Source organism: Lynx canadensis, chromosome B4, assembly GCF_007474595.2.
Source record: "Lynx canadensis isolate LIC74 chromosome B4, mLynCan4.pri.v2, whole genome shotgun sequence".
Taxonomy (NCBI): Eukaryota; Metazoa; Chordata; class Mammalia; order Carnivora; family Felidae; genus Lynx; species Lynx canadensis.
Window position 1 is genome coordinate 46,261,847 of NC_044309.1, and position 14,953 is coordinate 46,276,799.

A 14,953-nucleotide genomic window follows, 5' to 3' on the forward strand; every position below is an offset into this window, starting at 1 on the left:
ATTATGACAGAGTAAGGAAAGGCTTTTTGTCAAAAATAAATAAAAATGCAACTCATTGCCCTTTTGATACGCCAAGAATTTATACTAGAGCCTTACATTGTTTATTTGGTAAATAAGACAGTCTATTATGATGGGAACAGAAGATGCTGTTGTACAATGAATTTCTATGCAGAACACTAGCTAGTTGAAATATGAGACTCCCAAGCAAAGCTAATTCCATACTAATTCTCTTAGCACAGGCTCCCAAAGCTATTCCTTTCAAAGAGGTTTAAGGAAGTTTGTTGACGTGATAATTTTTAGGAAAGTTAAGAAAAGATATTGAAGGAAGCCTTGTGAAACCATACAAAGAATTAAGTAGGGCAGGTAAGCAATGGGAGGCACCCTTATAATGTGTTTACTTCCCATCTGCCAACGCTCAGACCCCACCCCTGGCCTGCTTCCAGACTGATGCCTGATATTAGAACCTAGCTACCCTCTGCTTAGACTAGGTACATGTGTGCATATTTTATTCATGTGGATAGATAGCAGTCAGGTTTTCATATCTTCCAGTCTAGCAAAACTACTCTTGTCCAGATTACCAGTGACCTCCATGGCTAAATCTAGTGGTAGGTCTTCAGTCCTATTTCTTGTCAGCAGCAATTGAACCATTTGAACCAGTAATTCTCTCCTCCTTGAGACACATTCTTTAACTTGCTCTCTGGGTCACTTCTCCCTAGGCTCTCTTCTACTCCGTCAGTGTCTCCTTTCCAGTCTCTTTTGCCTAGATCCTCCCCGTCTCCTTGATTTCTTACTGTTCAGGCCTCTTCTCTTCTCTGTCTAAACTCCCTTGGTGATCTTATCTGGTCCTGTGGCTTCTAGTCCCATCATCTAAATGCTGAAAATTTCCAAATTTGTATCTCCAGCACAAACCTCTCTCCCCTGAATTCCAGACTCATGTATACATCTACTTACTCAGCCTCTCCATTTGGATGTCTATGGATATCTCAGACTTAACACAAAGCAAAATTCGTCCATCCTTCAGCCAACCCCGTTTCAGTAAATAGCCAAACTTTTCTTCAGTTGCTTAGGCCAAAAAGCCTTGGCATCATTATGGACTCCTCTCGCTCATGCACACACTCTATTTCCAATCCTTCAGCAAATCCCATTGGCTGTGTCTTTAAAAACACATCTATCAAGTCTATCCTTTTTCTCCTTACACTGCCACCATTCTGGTCTCAGATGACATGACCTCCTTTTTGGATTACTGCAATGGTCTGCTCACTGGTCTTTCTGCTTCTCTCTTGCTTCTTTGTAGTGCTTCCCACTCAGCAAAGTGATTAAAGTTAGCCAAAGTCCAATCAAAACTCTCAGCTCAAAGATGGCTTATCTTGATTGGAATAAAATCTAAAATCTTTAATCTGGGCTCCTACTTACTGTCTGATTTCATTTCCTACCTCCCAGACCCTACTTTATTTCTGGCTTACCGTTCCCTTATTGTTCTTCAGCCATTCCAGGCACATTCCTACCTCAGGGCCCTTGGATTTGCTATTTCCTCTGCCTGGAACATAGAAAATTACATAGTCCATGCCCTCATTTCATTCAGGTCGCTATTCAAATGTCACTTTATCAAAGAATCCTTTCCTCTTAATATTGCATCTGCCGTCATTACTCTCTGTACCCTAAAGTAGTTTGTTTCCTTTTAGCACTTGTAACAACATGACAAACTATGCTTATTTGTTTGTGTATTGTCTGCCTTTCACACTTGAGTGTAAGCTCAATTCCATGAAAGCAGGACTTTGGCTATCTTTGTTTTCCACTGTGTCCCCAGAAAGGCTGGCATCTGGTAAGGGCTCATTAAAAATTTAATGAATGAAGGAATGAACAAATATTCATGTGAATAATTATTCAGAGAGTGATCAGGAGTAGAAAAAGAGCACTCCCCTCCCTTTTTAGGTGTAATTTTGCATAAATTGAATACAGATCATAATCGAAGGAGGTTTTCCCCATCATGTTTTCTCAATTTAAAGAATAGAATGTAATTGAAAACAGTGAATTAGTGGTGAACCTATTTATTGTCCCAAATTCCATATTCTACTCACAGAAGTTGGCCACTTACGTTCCAGTCTTGGAAGCTGAATAAATCAGGTAAATAAATCATGTAAATCAGGTATGTGGTTATGACTCCAGGTTTTTCTATTTATTTCCCATTCTTTTGAAACCAGCAATACTAGTAAATCTGCCCTCGCTTACCATATTTTATTTGAAAATGAAGATTTTTCTCCAAGTAGAAATGCTTGATGCACTTTTTTCTTTAAAGAATGACCCCACCATATCAGTTTGATACCCTTCTTGCAACCCAATTTCTTTCAAAGATGTTATTTTTCTTTCCAGGAATTTAACTTTCATTTCCCCCAGAGATGGGGGGAAGTGTAGTGCATTGTAGGTAAATTAAGGCAATGATGCCTCAGTCATAAAATTTATGGAGTCCTTGGATCTTCTTCAAGTATCGTCACCATGGACTCTGGACTCTGCTTCATGAGAACAGGCATGCTGCTTCTAGTACCTTCCTCACTCTCTTCCTTGGCTTTGGAACACTCAGCCTTCCGTCTTAGGACTTCATCTGAAAGACAACATGATAGCATTGGCCTCGTAACGGTTGTCTTATAAGGGCCAAATGTGGTAACACCAGAGAAGCCGCTTTCAAATATGTAAACCATTGAGTTCATCAGGAACATCTCAGGTTCAACTAACAGAAACCCATAACAAACTAGCTTGGAAAAGAAGGGGGAAATTGTTTTATAAACATAGGGATGTCCCACAAAACTTAAGTTCAGGGAGAGGAACCTCATGAGTTGCAGGATCCAGAACCTGGGGAGTCTTTGGTTGCTAAGGGTTATCTGTCTTTCTAAATCCCATGGTCTCTTCACTGCCTCTCTTTGCATGCCCGTTTCTTTCTTCTGGAACTCTACAGAAGATCATTATCTGCATCTCCATCACATGTGGGCTGAAGATATCTTTCTTTCTTTTTTTTTTTATAACAATGCTCTTTTTAAAAAATTTTTATTGGGCACCTGGATGGCTCAGTTGGTTGAGTGACCGACTTCGGCTCAGGTCATGATCTCACGGTTTGTGAGTTTGAGCCCCTCGTTGGGCTCTGTGCTGACAGCTCAGAGCCTGGAGCCTGCTTTGGATTCTGTGTCTCCCTCTCTCTGCCCCTCCCCCACTCATGCTCTGTCTCTCTCTGTCTCAGAAATAAACAAACATAAAAATATTTTTAAGTAAAGAAAAAAATTTTTATTTATTTATGCGGGGGGGGGGGGCACACAGTGGGAGAGGGGCAGAGAGAGAATCCCAAGCAGGCTGTGTGGGGTCAGTGCAGAACCTGAGGAGGGGCTGGATCTCATGAACTGTGAGACCATGTCATGAGCTGAAATCAAGAGTCAGATCCTTAACCGACTGAGCCACCCAGGTGCCTCCTGAATATACCTTTTTTTTTTTTAATTTTTAAAAAACTTATTCATTTTTGGGAGACAGAGAGAGACAGAGTGTGAGTGGGGGAGGGGCAGAGAGAAAAGGAGACAGAATCTGAAGCAGGCTCTAGGCTCTGAGCTGTCAGTACACAGCCCAATGCAGGGCTCGAACTTACAGACTGTGAGATTGTGACCTGAGCTGAAGTCAGACACTTAACCGACTGAGCCACCCAGGAACCCCTGAAGATGCCTTTCTTAAAGCAACTCTTTCAGCTCTGAATCTGCATCACTTTATTAATCTCTGACTGACAATTTACTAACCGGTTTCTGAGACCTGATTCCAAATTTTCATTAGAGGAATTTGGCCAAGTTTAGGTCAGATAGGACACCTGCTTTCCCCTCATCTGGTCAACTTCAGGATCAGAATGGGAACAGTGTCATATAATCTGCTGTCCCTCAGCAGACGAGGTTAAGTAAGAGGACAGACTCTCTGAGAAGAGAGCCTGGGGCAGTGAAGAAACAATGTTGCACACCTCAAGTGCGACATAGACATCAAGGGATGGAGAAGCTACATGCATCCTTATTCCCATACCTTTGTAACAAAGTATCTGATGTGGCCGTATGGTTAATGGCATATTTGTAAATATGGATGGGTCTTACAGATCCCCACCAACCATGACACCCCTTCACATTGTGGTTCAGATTTATTTTTCTAATACCATCTCTGTTGCCCTCTTTTTTTTTTTTAAGTTTATTATTTATTTCTGAGAGAGAGAGAGAGGGGAGGGGCAGAGAGAGAGAGAGAAAGAGGGAGACACAGAATCCAAAGGAGGCTCCAGGCACTGAGCCATCAGCACAGAACCCGACGCAGGGCTCGAACCCACGAACCACGAGATCATGACCTGAGCCAAAGTCAGATGCTCAACCGACTGAGCCACCCAGGCGCCCCTCTGTTGCCCTCTTAAGGAACATAGCCTCTCTTTCTTTTCTTGGGGGATCCAGTTTCAATGCACACACTGACTGTATCAAATTCTGAATCTTCCCTATTCCTTATTCCCTGATTTCCCCCTCTACGTTAATTAGAATTGACTACAAAATGCTATAGCAAATAGACCCAAAATTTCAACGAAATAGAAATTTATTTACTTATTTATTTCTCAGGTCAGGCCAGGGACCCAGGCTGATGTAGTTCTATGTTCTTCAATATGTGGCTGCCAGGGGTGCTCAGGTGGTAGAGCATGTGACTCGATCTTGGGGTCATGAGTTCAAGCCTCACATTGGGTGCAGAGCTTTACTTAAAAAAAACGTGGCTTCCAAAATTGAGGTAGTATTCACCTTCATAGCCCATAGGAAAGGAAAGAGAGAGAGGCAGAAGTAGGAGGTTGATGTGACAGGTTTTATGTGCTAGGCCGGGAAGACACATATCCCTTTTTCTTACATTCTGTTGGGAAATACCTAATCCACAAGGCCATATTCTATTTGCACAGGGGCTGGGAAATTTACTGTGGCTGGGCAGCTGTCAGCCCAGTTATAATTCTGATACTAAGGGAGAAAGAATGGGTTTTGGTGGACAGCTAGCAGTCTGTGTCACATTGACCCCCTGTGTTACTGTTCTTCGTTAATGACAGTATTTCTGAAATACCCAACCTTGAGTCCTTAAAGTTGTCTTCCATTTCTCCATCTTTCTCTAATCTCCTTATCCTTTCTAACTACCGAGGCAATCCTACATTCGTTCTGTACATTTCATTCCCTCCTCCACAGCCCTGCTTAATGCTGTTGTGTCTCTTGCTTGAACAACTGCAATCAGGCTCCAAAATTACCTCACTGAGTCAGCCTCTCCAGGTTCATTGGACCCACGTTTTACTCTTGTCAGATGCCACTTCCTAATACAGAGATCTGATTGTCCAAGACAGTTTGGGCCCCTTAACACTTACGTCTCCACTTACTCTGGGGGCTGTAATCACCACATACAAAGCATCTAGAGCTATGCCTCTGTAGCTCAGGTGATCATGCCAGATTGCCTCCCACCTTCTGTTCCAAATACTCTCATCCTGGTCTCATGGTCCATGCTTCTACCCTCTTGCCTCACATTACACTTTGCCCAACAACCAGCTTCCTTTGGATTAACACCATAATGGGGCTGTCTACCCAGCTTTCCATTTAGCTCTGTCCCTGGACACTGTCTCTCAGGGCCCAGGCTTGCTCTTGTTCAAGAGACAAGCCTGGACAGTGATCACATTATTTACTGCACCAAAAGCTCCATCAGTTCCCATTGCTTGTTGAATAAACAGATTTTTTTTCAGCATGCCATCCACGGCCTGCCAACTGTCTGATCCCATCCCCCAACTACCAGCCCCACCAATACATCCTTATAATCTTGACATTTTTCTCATTTTTTCAAGAACTGACTTGAACACTTCCTTGAAGACTTCCTCTTTCTGTTCTTCCATGTATTGCCTTCTACCTCTGTAGCTTTTTGTGCACCTGGTGGCCTCCCACACCTATGAAGTATACTCCTTAAAGGCAGGCTTTGTGACTTAAGTCATCCTTTTACCCCCACTGCTGCTGAGAATAATGCCGTGGGGAATACCTTAAACATGGTAAGATCACATTATTCCCCTGCTCAGAACTTCCTAGTGTCCCAGTGGCTTCCCATGATAAAAACTCCACACAGGCCTACGACCTGAGTTTCTGCTACCACTCTCCTCTTGCTCCTTGCTGTTCCTGGAAGACATTGGACAAAGATCTCACAACAGGGGTTTTGCATTTGCTGTTCCTTTTACTGGGATACCCTTTCCCCAGCTACCCGCACGGCTTGCTTTCTCAAGCCTTCTGAGCTTCTCCAAGGCCAATTTCTCAATGAGGCATTTCTCTGCCGCTCTGTTCGCACAGGGACTTCACAAACCCTTTGTTTTCCTTTCCTCTGCTTAGGGTTTCTCCATAGCATGTATCACTTCCTTACATAGTATGTATTTTAGTCATGTATTTTGGGGTTTATTTTCTGTCTCCCCTCCCCCTATTTAGAAGTAAGCTTCATCCTAGTCTAAATCTGTTTGTTTACCTCTCTATCCCCAGAGCCTAGGATAAGGCCTGGCATATCCAAGGCAGTCTGTAACTATTTGTTGAAAGAAAAAAAGAATAAGCAAATTAATGCAAGGGGCCTAATAAATATTTGTTAAGTTGAGTGAAAATGTCAGAAACAGATGACCGTGAAATCTTCAAACTGTAAAAGTATGTGGGTTTAGGAGGATAGTGAAATTGAGTGAAAGCTGCCTTATTATCAACATCGTCCAGGAAGGATTAAAAGCTCGTACTTGTGGTGGGAGGGGCAACTGGGCCAGGAAACTCGGACTTTCGCAGAAACATTCGGGGCTGCGCAAGTACCCACCCCCCATCCTTGCCCCTAGGACTGCATCTGGGAGGCGAGCTGGCCCTACCACCCCGTTTGGACCCTTGTCTACTACGCAGGTGTTTAAAGTTATTTTGGTGTCTGCTTCTGTGTCAGTTTGTGAAGGACACAGAAATCTTGGCTGGCTTACGCGACACTTCTCAGCTCTAAGTAGGAAACCGTCAGGGGTGAAAACGACAGAAACACGGCTCAGGACTAGATTCTGGGTCTTGGGGAAGCAGAGCCCATTTTAGAGCAGTGCGAGGGGAACTTTCTGTCTTCTACCCAAGCTCCGCCTTCGCAGTGTTTTTCTGAAATTTTTCACCCTGGCTTACTCTTTTGCAGCCTCCCACTTTCCGCAAGGAGGATGGCGCTCGCTCAGATCTCCGCGTTCCCTCTTCCCTTGGGGACTCCATAGTATTTTTTTCACGCTTCGTCGCTACTACTCATTATTTGCCTTACCGATCTCCGGTGCCTTGCCTGTAACCAAAACGCTTTCAGATCGCAGCAAGGTCGATTTAAGCACAGCCTTTGTTAAGGTGGCGTGACTGTGACTCATTTACTCTTCCAGAGTAACAAAGCAACAAAATGGTGCTCCCACATATTAATTGAAGAAAGATTCAGGGGAGAGAAATATTAATTTTCTACTTTTATGTAAGATATTAATTCCATGAATAAAATCAAACTCTTGTGGTATGTTGTAATACTCTAGAATATCTCCTTTTACATCTATGTGGTAGTTTGTGTATTTATACATGTGGATTTATGCTTATGTATAATACAGAATTCCTGGGTAGTCTAGCAATTATGTTAAAATGTCAACAGTGATCTAATTCCGGGAATAGTGTATAAAATATGGTTTTGAGGCCTACCCTAATTTTCCTGTCCCTCTCCCCCCTTCTCTAATCCAGGAAATTAAGTATAGCTCCTTAGGTGTACAAAAATAAAGGCGAGACCTCTCACGTGGATCGCAGGTGAAATATTTTCTGTCAATCAGGTGGAAAGTCCTGACTTTGAAACTAGTTTTGGGCACTGCCTCTCTCACTGCTCTCTTGGGTATCATCACCCTTGGCCTTCTGGAATCTGCGTTTTAGTTGAACTAGTGCATAGTGATACCAAAGGCCAGTGACAGCTGCGTATAAATATCAGTGACCACAGGCCACATCTAGGAAACATCTGCAGGCAGCCCAGGGAATGAGCAGAAGCCATTTTGAATCCCTTGTAAGAGAGGAGGATCTGCAGACTACAGCACAGGCGAATCCAGGCAAAACCTGAACCATTAGGAAGGAAAGAAAGAGAAAATGAACCAGCCTGAGGGTTAGGAGACCTGGCTCTGCCATCTACTGGATGTGTGTCCCTGGACAGGAAACTTCTCCTGCTCTCAATTTCCTCAGTGGTGGAAAGAGAGGGTTTGAGCCACAGGGTTCTGAAGGTCCCTGCCAGCTCTTACATTCTGGAGTGCCGAGGTGAGGCAGGCACACAAAGTGGAACACGCTTTGGAACAATACGTGGTTAAGAAAAGTTAAAAATCAAACTCATCTGTAGCATAGATGCGTAAGAAAACATTGCTGCTGTGTACTATTAGAAGTGAAGGAGATTAGTTTCCAGTAAAATGTATCCACTTTGACCCAAACCAAGATTACATGTATGGGCGGGTGGTGGAGTCCGGTGTCTCAGAAACGACAGCCCTCCCCATACATCTTTAACTCTCACCATCCTGCTCAGGATCATGTTGATAGATAATTGCAAGTTGTAACGGGGAGCAGAGACACGCCCAAATAATAGTATCAGAAGTGAGGACAGGGTTGCTGTGGTTTTATGAATCATTTCATAATCTGGACTTTCAGATTACTTTCACCCTTCAACGATTTGTAGCTATGTAAAGGCATTCACTTGCATCTAAATTTTGCTCTGGGTGGGTTGTAGCAGTGAATCTAGTGGGAGGGAAAGGTGGAGGAAGGAAGGAGCTGTTGTATTTGGCGGCGGGACTCAGGTAGAGGAAACTGCTACAACCCGGGAAAGAAGTGAAAAATACAAAGAGGAGACGAGTTCCCACACGCAGCCCATGTCAGTGGCCTTAAATGTGCTCGGGAAGCAAGAACCTGGGTCAGGGGTGTGACCTCGCTTTTGAAACCTGTGTCTGAGACAGCTACAGGTTTTATTAGGGACCTGGGAGACCAGTCGAGTTTTTGATCTTGAAATCCTTATTTTTATTGAGGGAGAGAGCTTGGGTTCAGACTGGATTACAAATGCTGCGCCCACGTTCGCTTTGGCCTCTTCCCCAACCTCCCGCCACCCCCCAGAAGAGCAGAGACTTCTAGGTTAAGGGTGAGCTAACCACTGCTCACCCACAGCCGAGGCACCCAGGCAGGGGGGCTCCCAGGCCCTCGGCGAAGGCTCCCCCGCCCCCAGCCCCGCAGTGCCAGAGGTTGGGGCCACCGGCGAGAGCCCAGCTGGGGGCAGAACTCCCACTGTCCGCCTCCGCCCCCAGTGGCCCGCACCCGCGGCCCGGCGAGTGCCGGGAAAACACGATCGCCACCGAGGCGTAAAACGAGGCTCCAGCCACCTTGGAGATCATCTGATCCAGCCCCTCGGTTTCCCGGGCGCGGAGTGGGCGCGCCAGCCAGCGCAGCGCGGTGACCTGAACCCGAGGTCCCGCCGCCCCCGCCCCTCCCCGGCTCCCCGGCCGTTTGGCTAGTTTGTTTGTCTCGTTTTTAATTTCTCCGAGGCCAGCCGGAGCAGGTTTGCTGGCAGCGGCGCACCTCCGGCAGTCACGCGACCAGCCAATCTCCGGGCGGCGCTGTCGGAGTCGGCGCGCGCGCGCGCGCGGGCGGGGACGCGCCGGGCCACCTTAAGGCCGGGCTTGCCAGCCGCGGCGGGGCGGCTCCCGGCGCCGCAACCAATGGATCTCCTCCTCTGTTTAAATAGACTTGCGGTGTCAATCATTTTCTTCTTCGTCAGCCTCCCTTCCACCGCCATATTGGGCAACTAAAAAAAGGGGGCTCGTCTTTTCGGGGTGTTTTTCTCCCCCTCCCCTGTCCCCAGAGCCTCGCCGCTCCGCGACTCCGACGCCGCCAAGGTTTGGAGAGCCGCTCGGTTGGCGGGACCCGCGGGCTCGCAGCAGCCCGGGACCTGGACTGGCTTTGCCACCCCCCTCCTCTCTCCTCTCCCCTCCCCTCCCCGCCCTCCCGCTCGCCGGTACACTTGATCGGCGGCGGCTCTCGGCTGCCTGGCCGGGGCTTCCCCTCACCCCTCCCCCAGAGCCAGCGCGCCCCTGACGCTCGGGCAGTTACTTGTCCGTGTTTGTTTCTCTTGGCTCGGAGCGCAGTCGCAGGGCTTATAAGAGGGGTTCGGGCTGGGTCGGGGCGTTTTGTTTTGTTCAGTTTTGTTTTCGGAGAGCGGGCGCGAGGCGGTCATAGAGACCTGGGAGGAAGATGTCAAACGTGCGAGTGTCTAACGGGAGCCCGAGCCTGGAGCGGATGGACGCCAGACAGGCGGAGTACCCCAAGCCCTCCGCCTGCAGGAACCTCTTCGGCCCGGTCAACCACGAAGAGTTGACCCGGGACTTGGAGAAGCACTGCAGAGACATGGAAGAGGCAAGCCAGCGCAAGTGGAATTTTGATTTCCAGAATCACAAGCCCCTGGAGGGCAAATACGAGTGGCAAGAGGTGGAAAAGGGCAGCTTGCCCGAGTTCTACTACAGACCCCCGCGGCCACCCAAAGGCGCCTGCAAGGTGCCGGCGCAGGAGAGCCAGGATGTCAGCGGGAACCGCCAGGCGGTGCCTTTAATTGGGTCTCAGGCAAACACAGAGGACACACATTTGGTAGACCAAAAGACTGATACATCGGACAACCAGACGGGGTTAGCGGAGCAGTGCCCTGGGATAAGGAAGCGACCTGCTACAGATGGTAATGACCCTTCCCCAAGCAGAAAATGTCTGTCTGTCTGTCTGTCTGTCTGGGGCACCGCTTTGCCTGCTTGAGGGTCTTAACCTCAGCTTTTTATTTATTTGTTTGTTTGTTTATTATTTATTTATTTATTTATTTATTTATTTACTTTTGTAGCGTATTCTGATTTAGCTTGTGGGGAGCGAAGTGGCCTAATCTTGGGTTTTAAATGCTATCCGGCTGACTGCTTGCCTGTTTATTATTTTTAAGTCAGGAGGCTGAGATGGTATTATCTGATAATTTCTCTAACCGAAAACATGGCAGTTCCTCCCCGCTAGCCAGCGGTGGGTCTGTGACAACGTTGGGATGTGTATCCACGGCCTCCGTCTTCGCAATGGACAGAGAGCTTTTGGGGCGTAGAAAACACTTTCTGTTATGTGAAAACAACCTCATTCTGTGCCCTTAAAGGCCACTGGGAATGACGGGTCCGGGATTGTGGGTGGAGGTGTGGGTTTTTCATCCCCTACCTATTGTGCCAACTTCTGTCAGCCATTGTTTTTCTAATAAAGATTGTGTGTTCTTTTTAAAATTCCCTCCTGCCCTTAGATTCCTCTCCTCAAAACAAAAGAGCCAACAGAACAGAAGAAAATGTCTCAGACGGTTCCCCGAACGCGGGTTCAGTGGAGCAGACGCCCAAGAAGCCTGGCCTGAGAAGACGTCAAACGTAAACTCATCGGTGGGTTGATGGCTAGGCGCAAGTAACTTACATCCCGAATTGGGCTTTCAAACCCCAAGATAACCTGATCTTAGTGGTTGCTGGCAGATTATAGAGTTTGTGGGTTTTTGTTTTTGTTTATATTTTGTGAGGTCAAAAAATAGGAATGGGAAAGGCTGGGGCATCACTGGATTCCGGGGTACTGTGGTGCTTCACGCTTTCCACGTCCTGACATCATTTTTCCTTGAAACATGGAATGACTAGACCAAGTGTCCTCGGCAAGTACTTGTGACCAAGGCCCAATGGATAGAAGGCCAATTCCCTGTGAATCCCACCAAAACATGTTGGGGAACAGTAGGTTCTTAACTTCTTCTGAACAAGAACTGGGGTATGCCCCAGTCTCACTTCATGAGAATTCATTTCCCAGGGATTCAAGTTGAGTCTGTAACAGATTTCGAGCCATACGTGGGAAAATGGCAAGTAAATGATTAAAATTTGGGGGAAAAGTTAGGTACAAATGGTTACATGCTTTTATCTTTATCGTTTTCATAAACTGCCGCTTTCCCTGTTTTCTTACAAGTTTTGGGAACAGGAAAGGAACCCTGTGTATTTAAAAAAACCAAACTGGAAACCTCAAAAATACTAAGGTTCCTACAGAATTTCTGATGATAACTTCCGAAGTCACAAAGCAGAAGTTAAATTAACTCTGCTGGAGTAAGCAATCCAGGAACACGTCAGCATGTGTATGCTAATTGTGCTATAACAGGATGATTTGGATATTTTAGGGGAAACCGTGAATAGTCATAAGGGCCGGCAAGGGCAAGTCTACCCCACAGAAGAGAAGTGGAGATTTTTTTCCATATACTAAAATCTGGTCAATATGGACAGCTAATTTGAATAATTCACCCCTCAATTTACCGTGGATTGGCTATCCATAATGATCAAAGTGCATATGTTAATAGTTTGTAAACTTCTTACTGATAAGAACCGTGACCTCTTCCCCCCCCCCATGCACTCATAGCTTAGCACATAAAGAGATTTTAGTACATGTTGATCCTGGCTTTTAAAAATCCTCATTTATAAAAAAAAATAAAGGAACCTAGAGATTAAGGTGAGATTCAAGTTTGTTGTGTTTTTAAATCATAGTGTCATATATATGACTTCTTCACACACATCTGGCATTTTTCAAAGGTTATACAGAACATCACTATAGGACTTCTATATTACAGCTGTATACGAAGTGGGAAAAGTGGATGAAAAAAATTTTCTGAAGCCACCTGCAGCTTGGGACTTGTGGTTTGTGACCTGAAGCTTAGCTCATCAGATGAGCCACAGTGAATCACACCTATTGGATTTTGATCTGGTCCCATTCTGACATAGAGAGAGGCATTTGTTAGTAAACATTGCCAGTTCAGAGAATACTAGAAATAGTGGTAAGGACCTCCCTCCTCAAAAGCATTCTTGTGTATATTTTGCATATGACTGAGAAACAAGAATATTTTGAAAAAAAAAAAAAAAAGTTAATAGAATTTTCTTTGGAGAGCATTTATAAGTTACAGTTCCACTTATTTTTCAAATTTAGAAAACTTTGATACTCTTAAGTGTTACAGTTTCTTAATTCTCCTTTCTTTCTCACTGTCTTTGACCCCGATTCTCGAGACCAGGGTTTCTCAACCTCTGCACTATTGACATTTTGGGCTGAATAATTCTTTGTTGTGGGAGGCTGTCCTGTACATTAGTAGAATGTTTGGCAGCAGCCCTGGCCTTTCCCAACAGATGCCAGTAGCAACCTCCCACCCCCAGTGTGACAACCTAAAATGTCTCCAAACATTGCCACACGTCCCCTGGGGGACAAATCTCCCCACTGTTGAGATCCCACTCCTCTAAACAAAAATAAACAACACGGAGAAAAGTAAAAAATCCAGTGAAGGAAACGTTGGATGGAGAGGACTATAGTCATCAGCTTTTAGTACACACTTTCTTTTCCATTGCTCAGGTATTTCACAACTAAGACAGTGATGAAATAATTCCTGTACTTTATTGGTAATGCTATTCCAGTGCTTTTTCTCCTAATTCTTTCTTCTTGTTTCTTTTGCAGAATTAAGAGCACGTTTCCTTGTTTATCAGATACATCACTGCTTGGTGAAGCAAGGAAGATATAAATTAAAAATTTTAAATACATATCGCGGACTCCATGGAGTGGACATCCTGTATAAGCACTGAAAAGCAACAACACAATAACACTAAAATTTTAGGCACTCTTAAATGATCTGCCTCTAAAAGCATTGGATGTAGCATTGTGCAATTAGGTTTTTCCTTATTTGCTTCATTGTACTACCTGTGTATATAGTTTTTACCTTTTATGTAGCACATAAACTTTGGGGGGAGGGACGGCAGGGTGGGGCTGAGGAATTGGCGTGGGGGGGGTTTCTGAAGAGCTTGCTTCCATTTAGAGCAAGGAGAAAAATATTTGACTTGCATGAAGAGAAGCAGTTTTGGGGAAGGGTTTGAATTGTTTTCTTTAAAGATGTAATGTCTCTTTCAGTGAAAACTGATAATTCATTTTTAAAAAATCATCCAAATTTGAACACTGGTTGCAAATAATTGCTAATTTTTTTGTACATGAAGCTTTTTCTCATTTGGGAGCTCTGATGATTCCGTTATGTAGTGGCAAATGGCTTTTTTTTTTTTTTTTAAACAAAAAACTATCCTCTTATTCCTCCCGCCCCCCCCCCCCTTCAGTTTCTCTTAAAATTGGAATTTACCATTTAATTATTCAGCAGTTAAGTAATCCTTTCAGGTAATTCTGGGCAAATATCTGGGGTGTATGGGGGAGTTCTAAATGCTCAGATTTAACCATCTAATTTTTATCAGGTTTGCTGAGAAGATTTCTTAATTTTCTTTGGACTTTGAGCTGTGTAGACACAGTCATTCTAATACCTTGGATATTTTTTAAACATCTTTCAGTAACTTCACATAAAAATAATGAAATAATTTTAATTTAAAGTTTCTCATTTTATTTGTTAATTTGCCCCAAGGAAATAGTGTTTTTAAAGGAAAGTGCATATAGAGAAAAGCATACGTGGAATTACTGAAATGGATACTACATCTTTAAGCAGTATTTTTACATTGCCTGTGTATGTGTATGAAACAAAACCATTTGAAGTGTACCTGTGTACATAACTCTGTAAAGACACTGAAAAATTATACTAACTTATTTATGTTAAAAAGAGATTTTTTTTTTTTTTAATCTAGACCATATACAAGCCAAAGTGGCATGTTTTGTGCATTTGTAAATGCTGTATTGGGTAGAATAGATTTTTTCCCTTCTTCTGTTAAATAATATGGCTATGCTTAAAAGGTTGCATACTGAGCCAAGTATAATTTTTTGTAATGTGTGAAAAAGATGCCAATTATTGTTACACATCAAGCAATCAATAAAGAAAACTTCCATAGCTATCGAGTTGAACTGTAATGTGCTTTACTAAGCTTTGAGGTATTTGACCTGGCATT

The 14,953-nt window shown here is 44.4% G+C and overlaps 1 protein-coding gene and 1 long non-coding RNA gene across 2 annotated transcripts; both read left to right on the forward strand.

The window, feature by feature from the left end:
• The first annotated feature begins 6,746 nt into the window (after window positions 1-6,746).
• On the forward strand, window positions 6,747-7,563 carry LOC115518327. The gene is made up of 2 exons (XR_003970237.1): window positions 6,747-6,917; window positions 7,183-7,563. It is a non-coding gene; the product is annotated as an uncharacterized LOC115518327 (long non-coding RNA).
• A 2,215-nt stretch (window positions 7,564-9,778) lies between these two features.
• CDKN1B (cyclin dependent kinase inhibitor 1B) lies at window positions 9,779-14,903 on the forward strand. Its single transcript, XM_030321773.1, has 3 exons — window positions 9,779-10,746; window positions 11,332-11,461; window positions 13,539-14,903. The coding sequence occupies exons 1-2, from the start codon at window positions 10,272-10,274 to the stop codon at window positions 11,451-11,453; spliced, it is 597 nt and encodes a 198-aa protein (XP_030177633.1). The 5' UTR covers window positions 9,779-10,271; the 3' UTR covers window positions 11,454-11,461; window positions 13,539-14,903.
• The last annotated feature ends 50 nt before the right edge of the window (window positions 14,904-14,953 follow it).

Coding starts and splice junctions, on each gene's coding strand:
- CDKN1B (XM_030321773.1), top strand. CDS start 10,272: ATGTCAAACGTGCGAGTGTCTAACGGGAGCCCGAGCCTGGAGCGGATG. Junction 10,747..11,331: donor GAAGCGACCTGCTACAGATG/GTAATGACCCTT, acceptor TCCTGCCCTTAG/ATTCCTCTCCTCAAAACAAA.